General features: G+C 62.9%; 1 protein-coding gene across 2 annotated transcripts in view; it reads left to right on the forward strand.

Moving 5' to 3' along the window:
• LOC144946771 (zinc finger protein ZFPM1-like) overlaps positions 1-16856 on the forward strand; it is a 34612-nt gene extending 17756 nt beyond the window's left edge. The window contains exons 1-5 of one of the 2 annotated variants that reach the window (XM_078875935.1): positions 270-328; positions 4550-4652; positions 8299-8556; positions 9749-10471; positions 11728-16856. In XM_078875935.1, coding sequence (XP_078732061.1) covers positions 284-328; positions 4550-4652; positions 8299-8556; positions 9749-10471; positions 11728-14429 — 3831 coding nt within the window. In that variant the 5' untranslated portion in view covers positions 270-283 and the 3' untranslated portion in view covers positions 14430-16856. Of the gene's footprint in view, positions 1-269; positions 329-4549; positions 4653-8298; positions 8557-9748; positions 10472-11727 lie in introns of those variants that run through there. The other variant, XM_078875936.1, reaches the window with a different exon arrangement.
• Positions 16857-22222: the final 5366 nt, after the last annotated feature.

The following is a 22222-nucleotide window of genomic DNA, read 5'->3' on the forward strand; positions in this document are numbered from 1 at the left end:
CCTTGATATTTATCTAATAAAGCGTGGTCCGTTATGGGAGTGGCGCCTTGGCTCCCCCATGTCTCCGTGCTGCCGTGTCTCCTTCTCCCCATGTCTCCCCCCTGTGTCTCCCCCAGGTCTGTCTCCAGGTATCCATGAGATGCGGATGAGTTGAGCACTAACGACCGCCGTGTCTCTGTCTGCAGAGGAGCTGAGCGCCAGCGAGGTTCCGCTGGAGCGGTGCCGCGTTCGCAGTCGGCGCCAGCTGCTGCCGGGGGTCACGTGGGGGCCCTACCCTGGGGTCATGCGACACGGGGGGCACGGGGGGCATGGGGGCGACGGCACGGAGGTGACTGCCTGCACCCACACCCCGCACGTGTGTGTGGGGTGTGGTATTGTGTCCGTGTGGCACGTGTGCGCGACTATGGCATTGTGTCCGTGTGGCCGCGTGTCCGTCTGGCGGTGTGTTTGGGGTTCTGTCTCTATGTGGTTGTGTGTGTGTGCAGTTGTGTGTGTGTGTAGTTGTGTGTGTGTGTAGTTGTGTGTGTGTAGTTGTAGGTGTGTGTGTGGTTGTGTGTGTTTGTTTCTTGATGACGGTTGCTGAGGACTGGCCCAGAATGCCAAGCAGCCAGCAACAATCAGCACCCTTGAAGGTGTAATTCGTTAGAGTGTAACACATTTCTTGATTTGAGTGAGGTTGTTATAAGAACCTGAGAAGAGAGAGACGATGATGGGAGGAGGGAATTCCAGAGTGGAGCAGTGTGAGGGAATGAGCAGAGAAAGAAGTGTTGTGACCTGCATTGCGGTGAGTGGACGAGTGGGGGAGTTGGTGGATGGGTGAGTGAGTGGGTGAGTGTTGTTGTGATGCACAGTGTGGTGGTGTAACACTCTGTAGATATAACAGACTCGTCTGGCACCCACGAGACTCGTTGAGTCTCAATCACGGCCGAGCCAGCCCCCCCGGGGCCCCCCCAGGGCTCCCCGGGGCCCCCCAGGGCCCCCCAGGGCCGTGTGTATAGATCTCTGCTCGATGGAGGCGGCGGTCCGATCCCCGCGGTGCGAGTCCCGAGCGCAGACCGAGTTGGCACGAGACGCAGCGCAGCTGTAACCCCGCGAGCGTGCCGCGCGGGGTGACGGGGCCGACCTGCGGGGGGGGGCGGGGGGTAGAGGGAGGGGGCTCTCTGTCTCGCTCTCCCTTTCGTTGTGTGTCTCCCTTTCGTGCCAAGAATGCGATTCCTCCGTAATCTTTTCCACTGGATAGCCGCGCTGGAGTTATCATTACAACTGTGGCCCTTCTCACGGTGATAGCCGGGTGCTGGCTCGTGGCGGGCGGGCTGGAGAGAGAGGGAGGGAGAGCGTCGCATCAGCCATAGATAAATAAATCTGCGTGTTTTTGTCGTTTGTGTCTGTTACCCCCGCTCACCCGATCTAAGCAGCGACCGCCCCCCCCCCGAAAAAAAAACGCTCGCAGAATCTCTCGCTGTCCACGCGACCCCTCGCTCATTCCCGCCGAGTTGTCCGTGCGTCGCCCCGCCGCGGCGGCGGTGGCGGCGGGGCGCTCGGCACGGAGAGGGGAGGAGCGGCGAGGAATCCGCGTCGTGGGCGCGGCTGGAAGTTTGCGAGGGCGGGGGGGGAGTGGAGGCCCGCGCGGATCTCTCTGTGACTAACTCTGCCCGGCCGCTATCAATTATTTCATTCTATTATTCTGATTTGGCTTCGGAGCGGTGGTGGCGGGTTGCGGGGGGGGGGTAGATAGGGATAAATGTGGCCGATAACGAGGGAGACGGGACGGTCCGTCCGCCTGCCCGCCGGGGTCTGGAGTTCGTCATGGCCAGCGCAGGGGGCTCACACGTCCGCCACGCCGGCAGGGTCCCCTTGGCGGGGTCCTGCCGACTACCGGGGTCCGATAGTCGGGTCTGATCGCCGTGGTCTGGCTCATGGGGTCTGGCTAACGGGGTCTGGCTCACGGGGTCTGGCTCACGGGGTCTGGCTCACGGGGTCTGGCTCACGGGGTCTGGCTCACGGGGTCTGGCTCACGGGGTCTGACTAACGGGGTCTGACTAACGGGGTCTGGCTCACGGGGTCTGGCTCACGGGGTCTGGCTCACGGGGTCTGGCTAACGGGGTCTGACTAACGGGGTCTGGCTCACGGGGTCTGACTAACGGGGTCTGACTAACGGGGTCTGGCTCACGGGGTCTGGCTCACGGGGTCTGGCTAACGGGGTCTGACTAACGGGGTCTGACTAACGGGGTCTGGCTCACGGGGTCTGGCTCACGGGGTCTGGCTCACGGGGTCTGTCCAAGGCCGTCCGAAGGCGTCGGCGCTATCGGTACGTGGCTGGCGCGTCGCCGCGTCTGGAGTCGTGGAACCCGGGCAGCGTTGAGAACCGGCGAGCAGACCTTGAGGAGAGCGATGCAGCGCTGTGGTCAGAGTCACGGGACCGAGGAGGGGGAGGAGCAGGAGGAGTCTTCGCTCATGGGAATTCAGAATGGAGCTACGGAGTAAAGGGGGGGGGGGGGGGTGTTAGGTGGGCGGAGGGGTGTGGTGGAAATCAGAGGGAATTTAGGAGGGGGGGGCAGGGAGGCAGGCAGAGGTGGGGTGTGGGTGGGGGGGTGGCCTTGGTACCACACCAGCTGATAAGGGCTCCCCTCTCCTCCCACTGAACTAAAGGTGGGGTGCGGAGAGAGAGGAGAGAAAGCATGAGACACACACACGTACAAAGACAAAGGTCCTCTGTATAGCTTTTGCAAGTGCTGTTAGCGAGCACCTATTAAGACCGGCTACTATCTCCGTCCGCCTTTGTCTCCCCAGTGGTGATGTTTACACACCACACCAGGTACTCACTTGAGGTTAAGTCGACCTAGGGGAGGCCCAGGACCGGTGCATATAATCGTCACTGGTGTTGGCCATGAGCGAGAATAAAACTCTCGTCACTGCGTTCGTAGAACAGGCAGTGGCGAGTCGACCACACACATACATACAAAGACAAAGATCCCCGTATAGCCTTAACATACTGTAGGGGCAAGTGGTGTTTGCGAGCACCTATGAAGGCCGGCACGTCACACGAGGGGGTGGGTGGCCAGCACCACGCCCGACCGCCTTTGTCTCCCCAGTGGCGATGTTTACACACCGCACCAGGTACTCATTTGAGGCTGAGTCGACCTAGGGGAGGCCCAGGACCGGTTCAGATAATTGTCACTGGTGTTGACCGTTAACCGCTACACTACCGCTCCACCCACACATACATACCACACTCACGTACACACTCCCACACTCGCACAGGCACACACACACGCACGTGCCGCCACGGACACAAAATCATCTCCGTAAGAAACATCAAAAACATTTCCTCAGAGCAACAGGTCTGTGGCGTCATCTCTCGCTGCACTAATGCATCTCGCTCCGCCCACTCTGCCCGCTCCGCCCACTCTGCCCGACCCTCCCACTGACGGTGGTGGTCGTGGCAGCGGTGGCGGCGAAGGTGGTGATGGTTCCTTTAAAAGGAGTCCACGTTTTGCGTGCACAGGGAAGGAAGGGCATAACCGCGGCCGAGACGACCCAGGAGCTTCGTGCGGAGCGACAGGCCGGCCAGCTTCGACGCGGCGGCGTTAGGCGGCTGATGAAGAGACAATGCCGCTCGACTGATTCGGAGCGAGATCTCCGCTTCCAAACCGGAGTTTGTCATAATCACACTGCCCGTGTTCAGAAACTTCCCTCCATAATTGCCCCCCTCACTCGTGGGGTGGAGTATTTGATGACATGAAGTCCCGAGGCAGGTGCTTTGTTTTGTGAGACTGATGGTCAGGCTCCCATCCCGAAGTAGCACGTGTCAGGTTCAGCAGCAGAGTCGTCACCATTCTGTCTGAGAGTGACCAGTCATTATACTACCAATCATCGGCCATTTTGGGAGCCATTCCTGGACCGCACCCCGGAATCGGATGTACCTGTACCAGATGTACCTGTGCCAGATGGAAACTCCTCCGGTACAGCCATAGAAAGTGTCTCAAATTACGGAGGCAGAAAATAAGTTAAATAATGTGGCAGCCAGAGGACATCCCTGTCGCACCCCTAGGTGAACAGCAAATGCAGCTTTACGCGTGCCTGCCCACCATCATGAAGGTCCTCATTGACTGTGAGCAGAGGATCAGGGACCCCGAAAGTACAAAAGTGGTGGTGGTTAAAAACTAATTTCTTTAGAACTGATGTTTGTGTTTCGTTTGTTGTCCTTCCCTGCACCTCCGATTAGCACGGTTGGCTACGTACAGTGCAAAAGACGTTCAACATACAAACATACATGGTGGCTGCTGGAGTGGCAGTGATCTTGTTGTTGGTGGCGGAGGCGGTGGTGGTGCTGGTGGTGGTGCTGGTGGTGGTGTTGGTGTTGGTTGTGGCGGTGCTTAAGGGGTTGGCGGCAGTTGCGATAGTGGACGGTAGTGGCGGTGATAGTGGGTCATAGTGGTGGTGGCGGTGTGGGTGGTAGTGGGTGGTAGTGGTGGTGGTGTGGTGTGCAGTGTGCAGTGTGCGTCAACTACACGGGGGGGTGGATCTTTGTCTCGCGTGCGGTGTGCAGCGGGCGGCGCTGGCGCGCCTGCCGGTGCCGGGCGACTGCTGGCTCCGCGCGCTCGAGGTCACGGACGCGGAGGAGCGGAGCAACTGCGTCGTCTTCGGGAAAGGTCGGTCCCGCACGTCACGTGACCCGGCAGCCCCCTCCTCCCACCATGGAGCACCCCCTCCCCTCCCCCCGCCCCACCCACCCTCCTCCGCCCCCTCCCACAATCCCCTTCCTTTCTCACTTTCAAAGGACTCTTGTTTTCCGTGTCTGTCATAGTGAGGGAGGAGGGCTGGAGGGCTGGAGGAAGGGAGGAAGGGAGGAAGGGAGAGGAGGGTGTTTGTTTTGAGAGCTGTCTGCTGCGCTAGCACGAGGGCCGGGCCCTGATAACGCAGCAGCGGCAACGATCGCGGATCTCTGGGGCTGGAATCGTTGAGACATTATCAACGTTCATCACGACCCGAGGGGGTGAAGTCTAATGTACACTTTTTTAATCACTGGGGGGGGCATGACGGGAAAACGTACAATGTACCCTGTGTCGGGGTCAAGAGGTCATCGTGGCCAGTGCCGTCATCGCCTCCTTCCACCTGCCAGGTGCCGCATTCGTTAAAACAAAATAACTGAGCGGGCGATTCTCCTCCTTCGCATGCGTGGGGTGCCACGGTGGCTAGGAGATGTTATCTACCTCGCCTGGTATACAGGAGGTCGTGGGTCCAATGCCGACCCTGACGCCTGTTGTGAATTTGAAGTTTGAATGTTCTCTCTCCCTGTGGTTGTGTGGATTTATCTCCAGGCCCTCCACGTTTAGAATCAACATGCGTTGGCTGCCATACATTCCCACGTGATGATGAGAAGCCACTTCGTTGAGCTGTCGTTTGGGGCCAGGTCGCTTCTGAAAAAGAGGCAAGATAACTCAGTGGGGCCTTATCTGGCAAAATAAAAATAGAAGTAAATCGTAAAGAATATCTGATCCTCCATACCTAGAACAATAAAAGTGTTTCTGTACACAGCCCATCAGCCACCGCCGCCTTCTGGGAGTTTCGGTCGTCTTGGTGCAACCCAGGCAACGGTTTTCGACATTCAGCGTCTCATCGGCATTTCTCACTCGCCAATTGCACGCCGCCACGGGTGAGGAGCGCGCTGGACTTGCAGTCCAGATTTTGATCTCCCGGCGCGACAGTTGTAGCAATGGGGCAGGCTGCATCCCCCCAGCGGTGTAAATGGGTCACACCACAGATAGCCGCCCAGCAAGCCGCGTGCGGTGGGGTAAAGTCTGGGAACTGCCACCTCTTCCAAGGCAGTCTGGCAAACGTGGAAGTGAGAATCAAAGTGATCTGCTGCTGCTCAAATGAGCTCGGTGCTCATCGTCTGTTCATAGCCCTGAGCCAGTGGTGGAAATTCCACGTTCCCATGGCGGGGAATGAAAAGAGTTGGTGAAACACTACTCTCTAGAGGGGCCCCCTAGAGCTCCCTGTAGTGCAGGCCGCTCCGCTAGCGGAGACGTGAGCAGGGAATTGCAGCGCTTCTCCTTTACCCCCTTCGTCCGAGCGGTGTGGCGCGGTGTGGCACTGCGTGGCGCGGCGTGGTGTTATTGTGCCCGCAGCACACCGCGCTCCGGCTTGCGATACCTAAGCCGCTGCGGCGGCAGGGCACGTTTCCCAGCGGCGATAAGCGGAGCTTGAGTCTGAAGTTTCTGCTGCTGCATCCGTTCCAAAACAAACACAGAGAGTGACTGGAATTGTGCGCTGAATTCAGCGCTTTCCGGACTAAGAGGTTCACTCCTGTTTCCTTGATTTGACGCGGATAAGCCTAAGCTGCTCTTGTAAGAGGGGGCGCTCCGAGTTGTAAACCGGAGTCGTTACGAGGATTTTTTCACTGTTTTCTCTCCAAGCGTTGTTCGTTTTCTTTGGCCGGCTGTCGCGAGCGATAGCCGGCGAGCGAGCAGCGCGGACCAACGCGCGCTCCACCCTCCACAGCGCGCCCACAGCAGCTCCCTAACCCAAACCCTCGCCTGAAACCCAAACCCTCGCCTTGAACCCAAACCCTCACCTTGAACCCAAACCCTAGCCTCAAACCCCAACCCTAGCCTTGAACCCAAACCCTAGCCTCAAACCCCAACCTCAAACCCCAACCCTAGCCTTGAACCCAAACCCTAACCTCAAACCCCAACCTCAAGCCCAAACCCTAGCCTCAAACCCAAACCCTAGCCTCAAACACAAACCCTAGCCTCGAACCAAAACCCTCACCTCAAGCCCAAACCCTAACCTCAAAGCCTAGCCTCAAACCCCAACCTCAAACCCAAACCCTAGCCTCAAACCCAAACCCTAGCCTCAAACCCAAACCCTAGCCTCAAACCCTCACCATAGCCCAAACCCTAACCTCAAAGCCTAGCCTCAAACCCCAACCTCAAACCCAAACCCTAGCCTCAAACCCAAACCCTAGCCTCAAACCCTCACCATAGCCCAAACCCTAACCTCAAAGCCTAGCCTCAAACCCCAACCTCAAACCCAAACCCTAGCCTCAAACCGAAACCTAATGTCTAACCCTTACTCTGATCTCTAACCTTTTCCCTAACTCTGACTCTTACCAGTAACCCTAAACTCTACCCCTAATCCTAAACCAAATCTTAACCCAAACTCTCATCCTAACCCTAACCTCTGACCCTTGCCCTGAGGGAGAGGCAGCGGCGAGTGGCGGGGCGCAAGGAGACACCAGCCTGGGTGGCCTCAGCCAGCGTTTAATCTGCGAAGGCCCCAGGCTGTAGGAGGAGGGGGAGGGGGGGGGGCGACTCGTGCACGTGAACAAGTGTTAACGGCACCCCCTCCCCCCCGTGACCCTCACCCTGCCCAACCCTCACCCTCCCTTGACTCTCACGCCCACGCTGGTGAATTTGCACTGAGAATTATTCTCCCAGGGTAGAGAGGGGAGATGAGCTAGACGGGGAGCAGTGGAGGGAGGGGAGGGGAGGGGGGGAGCATGGTGTAGGAGATGGAGGAGGCAGGGAGGGAGAGTAGGGAGGGAGAGGAGCGGGACCTGCTGTAGGGCAGGAGACAAATCTCTTTGGTTTGTGTGAGTGGGAGGAGAGAGCAAGTGGATGCCGTTGCGATGAGCCAGCAGCGGGAGATGCTGATAAGTGGATCACGTATCCCAGCGCGCAGAGGGAGGAGGCCAGGGGTTAAACGCTCCGCTCGCTGATAATGCTCGGCCCGAGTCAACAGCTCGTGCCCCCCCCCCTCCTCTGTAAACCGTGGTCCCCTCCGTAACGAAGAGCCGGGTCCGCGGTTAATTGTCACGGTGGCTGGCCGTGCCACGGCATCTCTCTTGGGAAGGGGGGGAGGGGGGCGGTGAATCTGTGTCGCGACACCATGAGTCGGCGTCACGGCCGTCACAGGTGAGAGGAGGGCCTCTTTGTCAGCGGACACCTGGGCCATGACAGCGACGCCTCCGGGCATGAGAATCCACTTCCAAAACAACCCACGTGCCGTGACCCCTCCTTCCCAACCCCTCACCCCGACCCCACACCCCGACCCCTCACCCCGACCCCTCACCCCGACCCCTCACCCCAACCCCTCACCCCGACCCCTCACCCCGACCCGAATGTGGCTCTTTGTGAAGCGTCATGTGATGAGGTCCCATTTCTCCTCTGTGTAAATTCAAATTACTGCTGCTCGTCACGAGTTGAGCGTGTACCCTCGTGTACCCGCGTGTGCCCACGTGTAACCTGGTGTTACCCGCGTGTAACCTGGTGTTACCCGTGTGTGTCCGCACAGGAGGGCAGCTGTGGTGCTCTCTGACGCGAGCCGTAGCCGGCGGAGAGGAGCTCGTGAGCTACCGGTTCGGCGGGGCCCGCGGGGGTCCGACCGGCAACGGCGCGTGGGACGGGGGGCCCACCGTGAGGCCGCCCGTGGAGGCTGCGGTGGTGGCGGCGGCACCGGCGTCATACCCTGAGCTGCGCGCGCCGCACACGGTGGTGCTGCTGCCCCAGCAGGCCTGCCTGGCATCGCTGATGCCCACCGCCATCATCAACAGTACGCGCCCCGCACCACGAATTCGCTCACCCGCTCACTCGTTCGGCCACTCACTCACTCAACTATTAACCCAATCACTCGCCCACCCACCCACCCGCCCACCTACTAGCTCACCCACCCAGTAGCTCAACCACCCACTAACTCACCCACTCACTCACTCACCCACTCACTAACCTACCCACTCGCTCACCCACTCCTTCGCTCATCCACCCACCCGCGTGTCTAGCACCTATTAAAACATTTTTAAGTGCGGCCGGGAAATGTGGGATTCATAGTGGCCGTGTCGGAAACGCCGAGCCAGCACCGCCGATTGCCTGGGCGTGAATCCGCATTTCGGCTGCCCGTCATGACACCGCGTAGCGAGTTGATGGTCTCAGCCTGGTCGGCCATTGGCTGTGAAACAACCCCCAATAGGAGTCACTTGTGCCTCTTCACCCCGTTCTGTGAACCTTCCCACGTCGCCTCCGAGTGAGTGGATACGAGAGGTCACGGGAAGGGGCCACCCGCAAAGCCGAGTCGTCAACAAATCCACCGCGGTCGGCACTCGCACCGCCTCCCGACAAGCCAACAGAGCGAGTAATTGGCCAACGTTTCGGGCAGCGGCCCTTGTGCACGGCGGAGAACGGAGCTCCGCGCACCGACCGAGGTCGGGGCGGCACGAGCGGCGGCGCATTTCGCCGCCCGCCGTCCACGGCCACTCCTGCCTGGACAGTCTCCTCCACTTGGCCGTCAGACTCGTGGAGACCGCTCTGAAGCCCATCTCGGCAACCGCCACTCCTCCCCCCGCCCTGTCCAATCGCATCTCCGGCACGCTCGCCCGCCACGTTCTCTCGCTTTACCCCGGTGCTCCCCGTCACACTCGTCCCACACGTTTGCGGAATCCCACCTCTCGGCTCTCTCCCGCACGCCTGCGTGGCTTCTCGCGTCTCCGCCACGACGTCGGTTCGCTCTAAAACAGAAGTGCCCTGCGCGCCATCTGCTTCGCAAGCAAGCATTTCAGATTTTCGTGAGGACGTTCAACCAGATTAGGCCATCGTGTGCGATGGTTAAAATTTGCAAAAATTACACCGCACACAGAAACTGGGAGTGCAGGGCTGCGATTGGCTGGGTTCGTGGTGGTTTTGGTGGTGACACTGCTGTGTGTGGTTTGTGGTGGTGGTGACACTGCTGTGTGTGGTTTGTGGCTCTGCAGAAGACCTCTTCCCGTGCAAGTTCTGCGGGATCTGGTACCGCAACGAGCGCAACCTGCAGGCGCACCTCACCTACTACTGCGCCGGGCGCAACAAGACGGGAGGAGGCAGAGCGGCCTCCGACGGGGGCAGTCCCCCCACGTCGCCCACGCACGGGGGAACCCACGCGGGCGCGCCCACGCACACGCCCACGACCGTGCACACGCCCGCTCACACGCCCACGCACGTGCACGCGGGCGCGCCCGCTCACACGCCCGTGCACACGCCTACGCACCCGCCCACGCACGTGCCCGCTCACGCGCCCGCTCACACGCCCACGCACACGCCCACACACGCGCCCAGCCGCTCGCCCACGCACGCGTCTGTGCCCGCCGCCACACGCAAGGCGGAGCCCTCCCCCGCTCGCTCGCCAGCAGCTTCGCACGTGGGCACGCACGTGGGCACGCACGTGGGGACGCACGCGCCTTCCCCTGCGTGCAGCCCCCTCTGCTCTCCCGGCCGCTCGCCGCCGGCCGCGACCCCGCCCGCGACCCCGCCCGCGACCCCGCCCGTGACCCCGCCCGTGACCCCGCCCGTGACCCCGCTCGCGACCCCGCCCGCGACCCCGCCTACCGCCACATCCCCGGCCGCCCCTGCCCGGGTCACCCCGGCCACTGGGAGCTGCCCCCCGGGGACGCCGCCCTCCGTGGGCCCCGGCCAACACAGGGACTCCGACCCCGGCGCAGGTGAGCAGCGTAGACTCGCACACAGAGACCCATAGACTCACACACAGAGACCCATAGACTCACACACAGAGACCCATAGACTCGCACACAGAGACCCATAGACTCGCACACAGAGACCCATAGACTTACACACAGAGACCCATAGACTCACATACAGAGACCCATAGACTCACACAGAGACCCATAGACTCACACAGAGACCCATAGACTCACACAGAGACCCATAGACTCACACAGAGACCCATAGACTCACACAGAGACCCATAGACTCACACAGAGACCCATAGATATATACCCGAACGGTCTCTCACCATCTGCTCTTCCACTTGGTCATCAGACTCGTGGAGGCTACCCTCCTGCCCCCGCCCAGCCCAATCGCGGCACGCTCGCCCGCCACGTTCTCTCGCCGGCCTCCGAGTTGCTTTTTCCGGTCCTCCCCCGCCACACTCGTCCCACTCGTTTGCGGAATCCCACCTCTCCGCTCCTCCCCGCACGCCTGCGTGGATTTCTCCCGTCCCCGCCACGACGTCCCCAGCGGGAAATTTGGTTCCCCGTAAACCAGGACACGCGCGGGCCGAGCGAGGAGACGGGACTGTTTATCTCGTGGCGTCGTGTCTACTTGTGTTTGTTTTCCACGGCAGTCGGTTGCGGTTGTCGTGTCCATCGGCCGGCGAGCGTGTGGTTTGCGAAGCGCGTCGTGTAATCGGGCAGGGGTGGGGAATTGCGCCACGTGGGAGGCCGCGGTTCTCAAAGCGCCGCACGTCGCATCCCACCCCAACCGCTTGCCCTGCTGCGGTCTGGCCTAGGGGACCCCAAGTGGCAGCCATCCCCGCGCGGCTTTAGGTGGGGTACATTGGCACAGGCCTACGAACGGGTAGATTCCGCTGGCGTGGTCTGATGTTGCGGATTTCCCAACCAAGGAAATGAATAACGGCCGGGGGTTCATTAGCGACGTCTCCACCGAGTTCTCCGGAGTCTAAGACGCACGTTGCCCTACCCGGCAAAAGCCTGGCCGGGGGGGGAGGTTGCGGCTTATAATCTGGTATCTGCGCGTTGGGACCCCAGATCCGTGTAGAACTGACACCAGGCGCGTAGATTTGATGTGCATCTCACTCTCTGGAGAACACGGCGCTTGGCAGCAATAATGGAGCGCGGTGGTCGAGAGTGAGGTCATTTCCACGCCCCCCCAGCGGGCAGGAGTGCGATGGCCGGTACTGAACCCCCCCCCCCCCGCCGCGCTGTTTTCCCCCCCGCAGGGGCGGTGGAAGCGGAATGGAAGATCAAGGGCCCCTCCCCTCGTCCCGCGTCGCCGAGCGCCGGCTTCCGGCCTCAGCCGCGCCCTCCGGCCACGCCGCCGGCCACGGGCGATCCGGGCCGGCCTGACCCCCATGCGGGGGCCGGCGACCTCGGCGACCCCGGCGACCCCGGGGTCGGCCTCCTCGCGACCCCCGGCTGCGCGGTGCCAGACCGCGGGACGATGCGCGGCGGCGGCGACGACGAGGCTCGGCGGGGAACGCCGGGCGTGGACCGGCGGGCGGCGGGCACCAGCGGAGGGGGACGAGGCGAAGGCAACAGAGACGGCGCCGGCCACGAGGGCGGCGCCGGGTTCGCGGGAGACGAAGCGGGTCGCGGGTTTAAGCGAAGGCGCGGCGACGAGGAAGAGGAGGAGGGCGCGGAGGAAAGTCGGCTCGCGGACGACGTGAACCGGCGCGCCTGGGACGCTCAAACGGGCGGCGGCGGAGCCGATACAGCGACCGGCGCCATCCGCGTGGTGAAGAGGGAGGCGGGGGCGACGCCTAAAGGCAGCGACGCGGAGGACGATTGTGCGCGAGCGCCGTCCCGCTCGTCCCCGTCAGCCATCCCCACCGTGAAGCTGGAGCCGCTGAGTCCGCAGCCGGTGGCGTCGCCGGTGCAGCAGCAGGCCAAGGGGCCGAGCGGCGGCGTCGCCCTGGCCTCCGTCTTCCCGCCTCACTACTTCTTCATGCCGCACCTACAGACCACGGACGCGCAGGCCTCGGAGATGCTGGCGCGCATTTCGGAGTTGGCGCACCACCGCCTGCAGCGGCAGGCGTCCGTCGCTTTCCCGGCGCAGACCCATCCGGGCGCCATCGCCGCCGCCGCCGCTGGCGGCCCCTTCTTCGCGGCCCGCGGGGCCGGCGGGGGCGTGACGTGCGTCGAGTGCAACATCAGCTTCAGCAGCCTCGACAACTTCATGGTGCACAAGCAGCTCTACTGCGCCTACAGGCAGCAGCGCCAGCAGCAGCCCGTGGGGAACGGCACGGCGAGGGACAGGCCGGGCCGGCAAGCCGGCAAGCCGGCGCACTGCTCCCCCGCCGACAAGAGCGGCTCCCCCAGCCCGACGGTGCCCGCCCGGCAGTCGGCGCCGGCGGTCGCGGACGGAGGCGGCGTCGCCCCCGCCCCGGCGAAGGCGATCAAGGCGGAGCGGGCGGAGGAGCCGGCGCGGGCATCGGGGGACGAGGGGAGGGGCCCCGAGGGGTCGCCCCCCTCCGGGGCGGACACGGCCGCCGATGACCCCGCGCGGACGACGTGCGACGCCTGCAACATCACGTTCAGCCGGCGCGAGAACTACGCCGTGCACAAGCGCTACTACTGCGCCACGCGGCACGACCCCCCGCCCAAGCGGCAGGCCCACGGCGGACGGGCCGCGGCCGCCGTGGCGCCAGCGGCGGCGACGGTCGTGGCCGTCTCGCAGAACCAGCAGCAGCAGCAGCGAACGCGCAAGAGGCGGCGGGTGTGCGGCGCCGCGCACCCCGAGGCGGCGCCGGGCGGCAGGAGGCTCGCGGACGCGGCCAGCCCGCCCGGCGAGGACGCGGCTAAGCGGCGCCGAGAGGAGCGGACTCCGTCCTCCTGCTCGTCCTCCACGTCGCCGGCAGCCTCCACCGCCTCCTCATCCTGCAGCCCCCCGCGGTCCACCGCCTCCGCCGCCGCCCCGGGGGTCGGCGCCCACGGGGCGGCGGGGAGCGCCGGCGTCGCCCGCCGATCCCCGTACCCATCGCCGCCTCCGCCGCAGGACGCCGACGCCCCCATGGACCTGAGCAGAAAGACGGCGGCGCCGGCGGAGCAGCCCGCGGCTCCGCAACGCTCGCCGGAGACGCCCGCCCGGCTCAGCGACTACCATAAGTGCGCGTCGTGCCAGATCACGTTCAGCCGCCTCGAGAACTACCTGGCGCACAAGCGCTACTACTGTTCCGCCACCACCGCCCGGCAGCCGGCGGCCGCCGCCACGCCCGGCGGACCGCCGCCGCTGGCGGCCGCGCTGCTGACCGGCAACGGCGCGTCCCCATTGGGCCCCGGCGTGCCGGTCCTACCGTTCGCTCTGAACTCGGTCGTCGCCGCTCCGGCCGGCAGAACCGCGCCGCGGGGAACGCCGGCGGCGGCGTCGGGAGGAGGAGGAGGAGCGCACGGTTGCCTGCTGTGCCCGGAGGTCCCGACGGACCTGGCTCGCTTCCCGGGCCTCGCGCCGCTCGCCGAGACGAAGCCGGCGCTGTGCCCGTACTGCGCCTACGCCTGCGGCTCGGGCGACGGCATGGAGGAGCACCGGCGCCGGCACCACGGGGCCGCCACGCCGGGGCCGCCGCCCGAGGCCCGCGGCTCGCGGTCGCCCACGCCGCCGGGACGCGGCGCGGACGGGGCCGCGGGAGACGACGCGGACGGCGCCGCGGAGGGGCCCGCGATCGCCGGCGCCGCCGCCTCGCCCGGACCGCTCGCGCCCAGCCCGCGCCCAGCCCCGGCCGGGCGGGGCGGCTCGCCGGCGCCGGCGCTCGGCCCCCCGCACGCGCCGGGCAAGGCGGCGGCCGAGCCGCCGGCGCTGGCGAACGGCGGCGGCGGCAAGTACTGCCGCCTGTGCGACATCCAGTTCAGTAGCTTGTCCAACTTCATCGCTCACAAGAAGTTCTACTGCGCCTCTCACGCCGCCGAGCACCACGCCGTCAAGTGAGGGCCCGCGCCGGCGGCGCCGACCGCGCCAAGCCGTTCCGCCGGGGCCCCGGGGCGCCCGATCGACGGTGGCGGGGAGGAGGGGCGCGGGGGTCGACGGGCGGCGGAGGGGGAAGCCCTCTCGCCACGGGGAGCGATTATTTATTTGTCTCCGCGCGCTCCCCGGACGCGCCGCCTCCCGACGGACGCGCACGCCGATGGCAAGATTCTGCCGAGTCGTTGTGAGCGGGCGGGGGGGGGGCAAGAGGAGGGGGAAAGAGCGGGAGGCTCCCACGGCGATCGATACGTGCGGCGGCGGCGGTGACAGCGCCGTCGCAGCTGACGCGGCCGCCAGATAAGAGGTCACCACGCGGCGTCCATCGCTAGGGGGGTGGGGGCCACGTCCACCGCCGAGGTCGATACGTCCACCCGTGGCGAGCGTTGGCGTCCATCGGCGTGTGGAGCTGTGGCCGCCGGAGCCGAGTGGAGGAGGCCGGCGCCGGTCTCTGACCGGACCCCGTGCTGCCCCCCTTGGCTCGCACGGGATGAGTCCATCACCCTCTCGCTGAGCAGACTAACATTGGACTAGCCACCTTGGCCTAGGGCTCAAGGTGAGGGTTTAGAGCTCGGGGCTTAGGGCTGTGATTTGCCCAGGGCTGGAGTTAGAGTTTAGAGTTGGAGCGTGGGATGTTGGCAGGGGTAAGTTGTGGTCATGGCTAGGTTAGGGTTATGATTAGCGGCTAGGGTTATGATTAGCAGTAGGGTTAGCGGTTAGGATTAACGGTTAGGGTTATGATTAGCAGTAGGGTTAGCGGTTAGGATTAGCGGCTAGGGTTATGATTAGCAGTAGGATTGTCGGGTAGGGTTAGCGGTGAGGGAGTGCTCACACAGGCCTTGCTGGGTACCCGCGTGAGAGGCTGGAGCCTTCGCTCGGCCTAACCCAGCACTCTGAGGCGGCGTGCCGGCGTGAGGGGACGAGAGCACGATGGGCACGGGAGAGACGCCTCCGGAGTGGGGTACAAGAGGTATTCTCGTGTCCGTCGGACCGATTCATTTTTCACAACTTTGTGGGTTTTTTGTTGTTCCACTTGCATGAAGAGCGCTTATTTGAGCCACAAATAATCACTGGAAACCAGCGACACCCCCCCCCCCTCCCCCATGAATTACACAGCCCCCCCCCCCTCTTGGATTGACAAGCCCCCCCCCCTCACCCGCTCGCGCCCCGCTCGGAGGCTCTCGGGAAGAGGCGGGACGGAGCCGTTTCACGGCGGACGCGAATGACCAATGCACTGACGATGCGGTACCGGCCGTGCCGGGGGGACCGGGGTAGTCCGGCTCCCAGTGGACTGGCTCCGCGCCGGGGTTTCTTCATCGCCGCAGCACAGGCAGCAGCAGCGTACCCCCCCCCCCCACTACAGACTGCCGGTGCAGTGAACAACACGCGACCCGGACTTTGGCTCCAGATGGACCAGGATCCACAAGCAAAAGCCTGCCACCTCACGGCCTCTTCCTGGAGCTGGCCATGGTGAGCCGAGGGCACGAGGCAGAGTTCAGCGGGAGCTCTGCTCATCTCGACTTGCTCACACGGAATACGGAGAGAGAGGTTCGAAGAAGAAGAAGCTGTGACGATGGCGATGGCGACGGTGGTGGTGGTGGTGGTGTCAGGCCTGGGTCTGAGCTGCATCCCAACCCAGGGACGCGTCTTTGTGTCCACGCCCGGGTGGGTGGGTGGGTGTCTGAACCCTGGGTCTGGTGTTGAACCCGGAGTTATTTTGCTGCTGGAGCCCCATTCGAGTCCTCGTGTGTCTCCCCCTCTCGCTGTCGTTCCCCGCGGGTTCTCCACAGCCGGCGGGCAGCCTGTGTCGGGTTGTTGAATGCGTCTGGGAGTGAGTGCGGAATTCCATATCTGTGGAAGCTTAACGGATAGTGGTTGATTGTGTGTATATGCGTGTGTGTGTATGTGTGTATGGTGGGGAGTAGTGTAGCGGTTAGCGCGCTGCGCTATGAACCCGGCAACCCGGGTTCGATTCCCGCTCACGGCCAACATCAGTGCAGTGACGATTATCTGAACCGGTCCTGGGCCTCCCCTAGGTTGACTCAGTCTCAAATGACTACCTGGAGTGGTGTGTAAACATCGCCACTGGGGAGACAAAGGCGGTCGGGCGTGGTGCTGGCCACCCACCCCCTTTGTACCGTTTTGGCCTTCATAGGTGCTCGCTAACAGCACTTGTCCTTACAGTCTGACACGGGAGATCTTTGTCTTTGTTTTGTGTATGCGCGTGCATGTTGTTTGTGTATTTGTGTGTATGCGCGTGCGCGTTGTGTGTATATATGCGCACGTGTGTGTGTATATATGTGTGTGCGTGTTGTGTGTATTTTGTGCGTATGTGAGTGTTTATGTTATTGTACGGTATTTTGTGCCATAAAACACTCCACCCCCTCAACTCCCCATTGATGTTGGGGAAATTGCGGAGAGAGTGGAGAATTTTCCATACTTGGGCAGTGTGCTTATGACTCGCTCTGGTTTTACAGCAGAGGTCTCACTCCGAATCAGTCAAGCGGCATCTTTTCATCAGCTGCGCATTGCTTTGTGGAAGCTACCTGGTCTGTCGCTCCGCACGAAGCTCCGGGTCTTTTCGGCCACGGTCATTCCCTCCCTTTTCTGTGCTTGCAAAACTTTGACTACCCCCCCCTCCAATGGAACATCTCCGCCAGTAAGAAACATTGAGGCTGACCTGTCTACCGTCCATCCTTTGGTTTAACCAGACTGGATTGTGTGAGGAGCTCGCAGATCAATGAAAGATCTGGACAAAGTCCCATCGGTGAGCGGCAGGCAAGGCTGCGTTGGCTGGGTCATGTAGCCCGCATGCCCAGCCACCGCATGCCTAAACAGCTTTTGTTCGGCCAGATAGAGGGGGCTAAATGGGCGCGGCACGGGCTAGAGGAGAGATGGAGTGATGTGGTACAGGAGGACGTGGAGCTGAGTGGACTGGCCGATGACTGGTACCAGTCGTGTCAAGATCGGCCTCTGTGGAGGAGGCTCGTGAAGGACGCTACTGGCAAGTTGGAGGCAGGAGCAGTGCTCACAACAACGAGCGGAGCGCCGGGCAGCTAAAACACAGCATGGTTAGCACAGTAGGGGGCACAGGTGGTGCATCGGCCAGCCATCTCAGTCGACCCGTGTCACCTGGGTCTGTCCCGTGACCTGCCAGCGGGCGTTCGACACTTCACGTGGCCTTAAAGTGCACGGAGGCCGGCACAAGCGCCGTGGTGACGTCACTTCTACTTAGTGATGAATGGCGGTTGTGTGTATGTGTGTGTATGTATGAGTGTGTATGTTGAGTGTGTGTGTATGTGAGTATGTGAGTGTGTATGTGCGTGTATGTGTGTGAGTGATGTTGCTGTCTGCCCCCCAGCCTGTGTTTTTTGTCTTCACGCAGAGTCAGGCGCCCCCTTGTGCCGGCAGCCAGAGACCCCCCCGCCCTCCCTCCCCCCCCGCCCTCCCTCCCCCTACCGGGCCCCTAAACCACGGAGTCTGGGGGGGGTCATCACTTGACCTTCACCCCCCCTGCCCCTCCCTACAGCACTTGCGCGGCACAAGCCGCCTCCTCCCCCCCGTCCCCCTGCACCCCCCGCACGGACGCACGTGTGGTCGCCTCTCCTCTTTGTATACAAAAACCCTTTACACGTAAATAAACACCTCTGTGCCAGGCACCGTCGCTGTCTCGGCGTCTGTCTCGCTGTCCGCGCGGGGGGGGTGGAGTTGGTGAGGGTGTGTGGGGGGTGGTGGTGGTGAGGGTGTGTGGGGGGGTGTGTGGGGTGGTGGTGGTGGGGGTGGAGGTGGTGAGGGTGTGGGGGAGGTGTGGGGGGTGGTGGTGAGGGTGTGGGGGGTGTGTGGGGGGGGTTGGATGGTGGGGGTGGAGGTGGTGAGGGTGTGGGGGGGGGGTGTGTGGGGTGGGGGTGGAGGTGGTGAGGGTGTGTGGGGTGGTGGTGGTGAGGGTGTGTGGGGTGGTGGTGGTGGGGGTGGAGGTGGTGAGGGTGTGTGGGGTGGTGGTGGTGAGGGTGTGTGGGGTGGTGGTGGTGGGGGTGGAGTTGGTGAGGGTGTGGTGGGGTGTGTGGGTTGGTGGTGGTGGTGGTGGGGGTGTGGGGGGGTGTGTGGGTTGGTGGTGGTGGGGGTGTGGGGGGGTGTGTGGGTTGGTGGTGGTGGGGGTGTGTGGGTTGGTGGTGGTGGTGATGGGGGTGTGGGGGGGGGCACGCTGCCCCCTCGTGCTGCAGGAGGCCGCTGGCTCTCGTCGAGCTCCCTCACCTGGGGGAGCGGGAACCCCACGTGACTTCGAGAACCCCACGTGACTTCGCATCTAAACTCGCTGAACACGTTTTTATTGATTATTTGACCAGGTAAGGCCCCCAACGGAGCTGTTATTGCTCTTTTTTTCAGAAGCGACCTGGCCACAAATGATAGCCCAACGAAGTGGCGTATCGCGTGGACATTTATAGCAGAAGCTAAATACTGTAGACGCGTGGTGATGTGGATTCTAAATGTGGAGGGGAAATCCGGAGGACCCGGAGAAAAACCCACACGACCACGGGGGAGATCTCCGAATCTACAGCAGCAGGCGTCAGGGTCGGGATCGAACCCACGACTTGCTGTACACCAGGCGAGTCCATTAACATCTCGCCACCGTGGCGCCCGACAATCGCCGGCGGAGGGGGCGAGCGATGCCCACGGGACGTCTCCGTCGGCCCAGACCCAGCGTGGCGCAGCAGCGTGGAGCAGCAGCCCCGGAGCGCACTGCGGCTTCCCCCACCTCTCCCCGTTCTGCTCGGGCTCACTGGGGGAGATCTCGGGCTCACTGGGGGAGATCTCGGGCTCACTGGGGGAGATCTCGGGCTCACTGGGGGAGATCTCGGGCTCACTGGGGGAGATCTCGGGCTCACTGGGGGAGATCTCGGGCTCACTGGGGGAGATCTCGGGCTCACTGGGGGAGATCTCGGGCTCACTGGGGGAGATCTCGGGCTCACTGGGGGAGATCTCGGGTTCACTGGGGGAGATCTCGGGCTCACTGGGGGAGATCTCGGGCTCACTGGGGGAGATCTCGGGCTCACTGGGGGAGATTCCGACCCCCCCCCCCCTGCGGTAGGCGCGGCTTTAACGTCTCGCGCCTCGCAGCAAGAAGAGCCTGGGTTCGATTCCCCCGACTCGAACGCCTTTGTGCGTGGAGTGTCCGTGTCTGCCCCCCAACCGCTCCCCTGTTCTGCGTGTGACTGAGCGTTGAGTGTGAAGAGAGCGGTGGCGCAGTGGTTGCCGTGCCGCGCTATGAACACCGGACACCCGAGTTCGATTCCCCGCTAACGGCCAACAGCTCCTGGGTCTCCCCCTAGGTCGACTCAGCCTCAGATGAGTTCGTGGTGCGATGTGTAAATATCAGCAAATGGTGAGAAAGGCAGTCGGGCGTGATGCCATGTGGGTCTTCATAGGCGCTGCTCGCTCACAGCACTTGCTTCCAGAGCCTTTGTCTTTGAGTGAGTGTAAGGAGTTTGTGTTCTTGCATGGGTTTCCTCTGGGTTCTCCAGTTTCCTCCCATAGCTCTACCACACAATGTAACTGCAAATTGGGCTAAACAACATCGCAGTGCTGAAAACATGTTACCTGCAAATCACTCATTTGGCGTCGCACACAGCAGCAGCAGCAGCAACAACAAACCCCCTACCCGCTCCACGACGAAATGATTGGCAAGACTCCCCTGACAAGGCCCTGAGACTCGGCGAGGCTTTCCCGGGTGAGCACGAGGAATCATAAATCATGAATGCCTCGTGGAACCTGGGACCACGGGCTCCCGCAGTGTCGGCAACCTTCACCAACACCAGAGGGCGCCCTCACCGCACGCTCTCTCTCTCTCTCTCACCCCACGCTCTCTCTCTCACCCCACGCTCCCTCTCTCACCCCACGCTCCCTCTCTCACCCCACGCTCTCTCTCACCCCACGCTCTCTCTCTCACCCCACGCTCTCTCTCTCACCCCACGCTCCCTCTCTCACCCCACGCTCTCTCTCTCACCCCACGCTCTCTCTCTCTCTCACCCCACGCTCTCTCTCTCACCCCACGCTCTCTCTCTCACCCCACGCCCTCTCTCTCACCCCACGCTCTCTCTCACCCACGCTCTCTCTCTCACCCCACGCTCTCTCACTCACCCCACGCTCTCTCTCTCACCCCACGCTCTCTCTCTCACCCCACGCTCTCTCTCTCACCCCACGCTCTCTCTCTCACCCCACGCTCTCTCTCACCCCACGCTCTCTCACTCACCCCACGCTCTCTCTCTCTCACCCCACGCTCTCTCTCTCTCTCACCCCACGCTCTCTCTCTCACCCCACGCTCTCTCTCTCACCCCACGCTCCCTCTCTCACCCCACGCTCCCTCTCTCACCCCACGCTCTCTCTCTCTCTCACCCCACGCTCTCTCTCTCACCCCACGCTCTCTCTCTCACCCCACGCCCTCTCTCTCACCCCACGCTCTCTCTCACCCCACGCTCTCTCTCTCACCCCACGCTCTCTCACTCACCCCACGCTCTCTCTCTCACCCCACGCTCTCTCTCTCACCCCACGCCCTCTCTCTCACCCCACGCTCTCTCACTCACCCCACGCTCTCTCTCTCACCCCACGCTCCCTCTCTCACCCCACGCTCTCTCTCTCACCCCACGGTCCCTCTCTCACCCCACGCTCTCTCTCTCTCTCTCTCACCCCACGCTCTCTCTCTCTCTCTCTCACCCCACGCCCTCTCTCTCACCCCACGCTCTCTCTCTCACCCCACGCCCTCTCTCTCACCCCACGCTCTCTCACTCACCCCACGCTCTCTCACTCACCCCACGCTCCCTCTCTCACCCCACGCTCTCTCTCTCTCACCCCACGCTCTCTCACTCACCCCACGCTCTCTCTCTCTCACCCCACGCTCTCTCTCTCACCCCACGCTCCCTCTCTCACCCCACGCTCCCTCTCTCACCCCACGCTCTCTCTCTCTCTCTCACCCCACGCTCTCTCTCTCACCAAACGCTCTCTCTCTCACCAAACGCTCTCTCTCTCACCCCACGCTCTCTCTCTCACCCCACGCTCTCTCTCTCACCAAACGCTCTCTCTCTCACCCCACGCTCCCTCTCTCACCCCACGCTCTCTCTCTCACCCCACGCTCTCTCTCTCACCCCACGCTCTCTCTCTCACCCCACGCTCTCTCACTCACCCCACGCCTTCTCTCTCACCCCACGCTCTCTCTCTCACCCCACGCTCTCTCACTCACCCCACGCTCTCTCTCTCACCCCACGCCTTCTCTCTCACCCCACGCTCTCTCTCTCACCCCACGCTCTCTCACCAAACGCTCTCTCTCTCACCCCACGCTCTCTCTCTCACCCCACGCTCTCTCTCTCTCACCCCACGCTCTCTCTCTCTAACCCCACGCTCTCTCACTCACCCCACGCTCTCTCTCTCACCAAACGCTCTCTCACTCACCCCACGCTCCCTCTCTCACCCCACGCTCTCTCACTCACCCCACGCTCTCTCACTCACCCCACGCTCCCTCTCTCACCCCACGCTCTCTCTCTCACCAAACGCTCTCTCACTCACCCCACGCTCTCTCACTCACCCCACGCTCTCTCTCTCTCACCCCACGCTCTCTCTCTCACCCCACGCTCTCTCTCTCTCACCCCACGCTCTCTCTCTCTAACCCCACGCTCTCTCACTCACCCCACGCTCTCTCTCTCACCAAACGCTCTCTCACTCACCCCACGCTCCCTCTCTCACCCCACGCTCTCTCACTCACCCCACGCTCT

The sequence above is a fragment of the Lampetra fluviatilis genome, chromosome 42, assembly GCF_964198595.1.
Source record: "Lampetra fluviatilis chromosome 42, kcLamFluv1.1, whole genome shotgun sequence".
NCBI classification, from domain to species: domain Eukaryota; kingdom Metazoa; phylum Chordata; class Hyperoartia; order Petromyzontiformes; family Petromyzontidae; genus Lampetra; species Lampetra fluviatilis.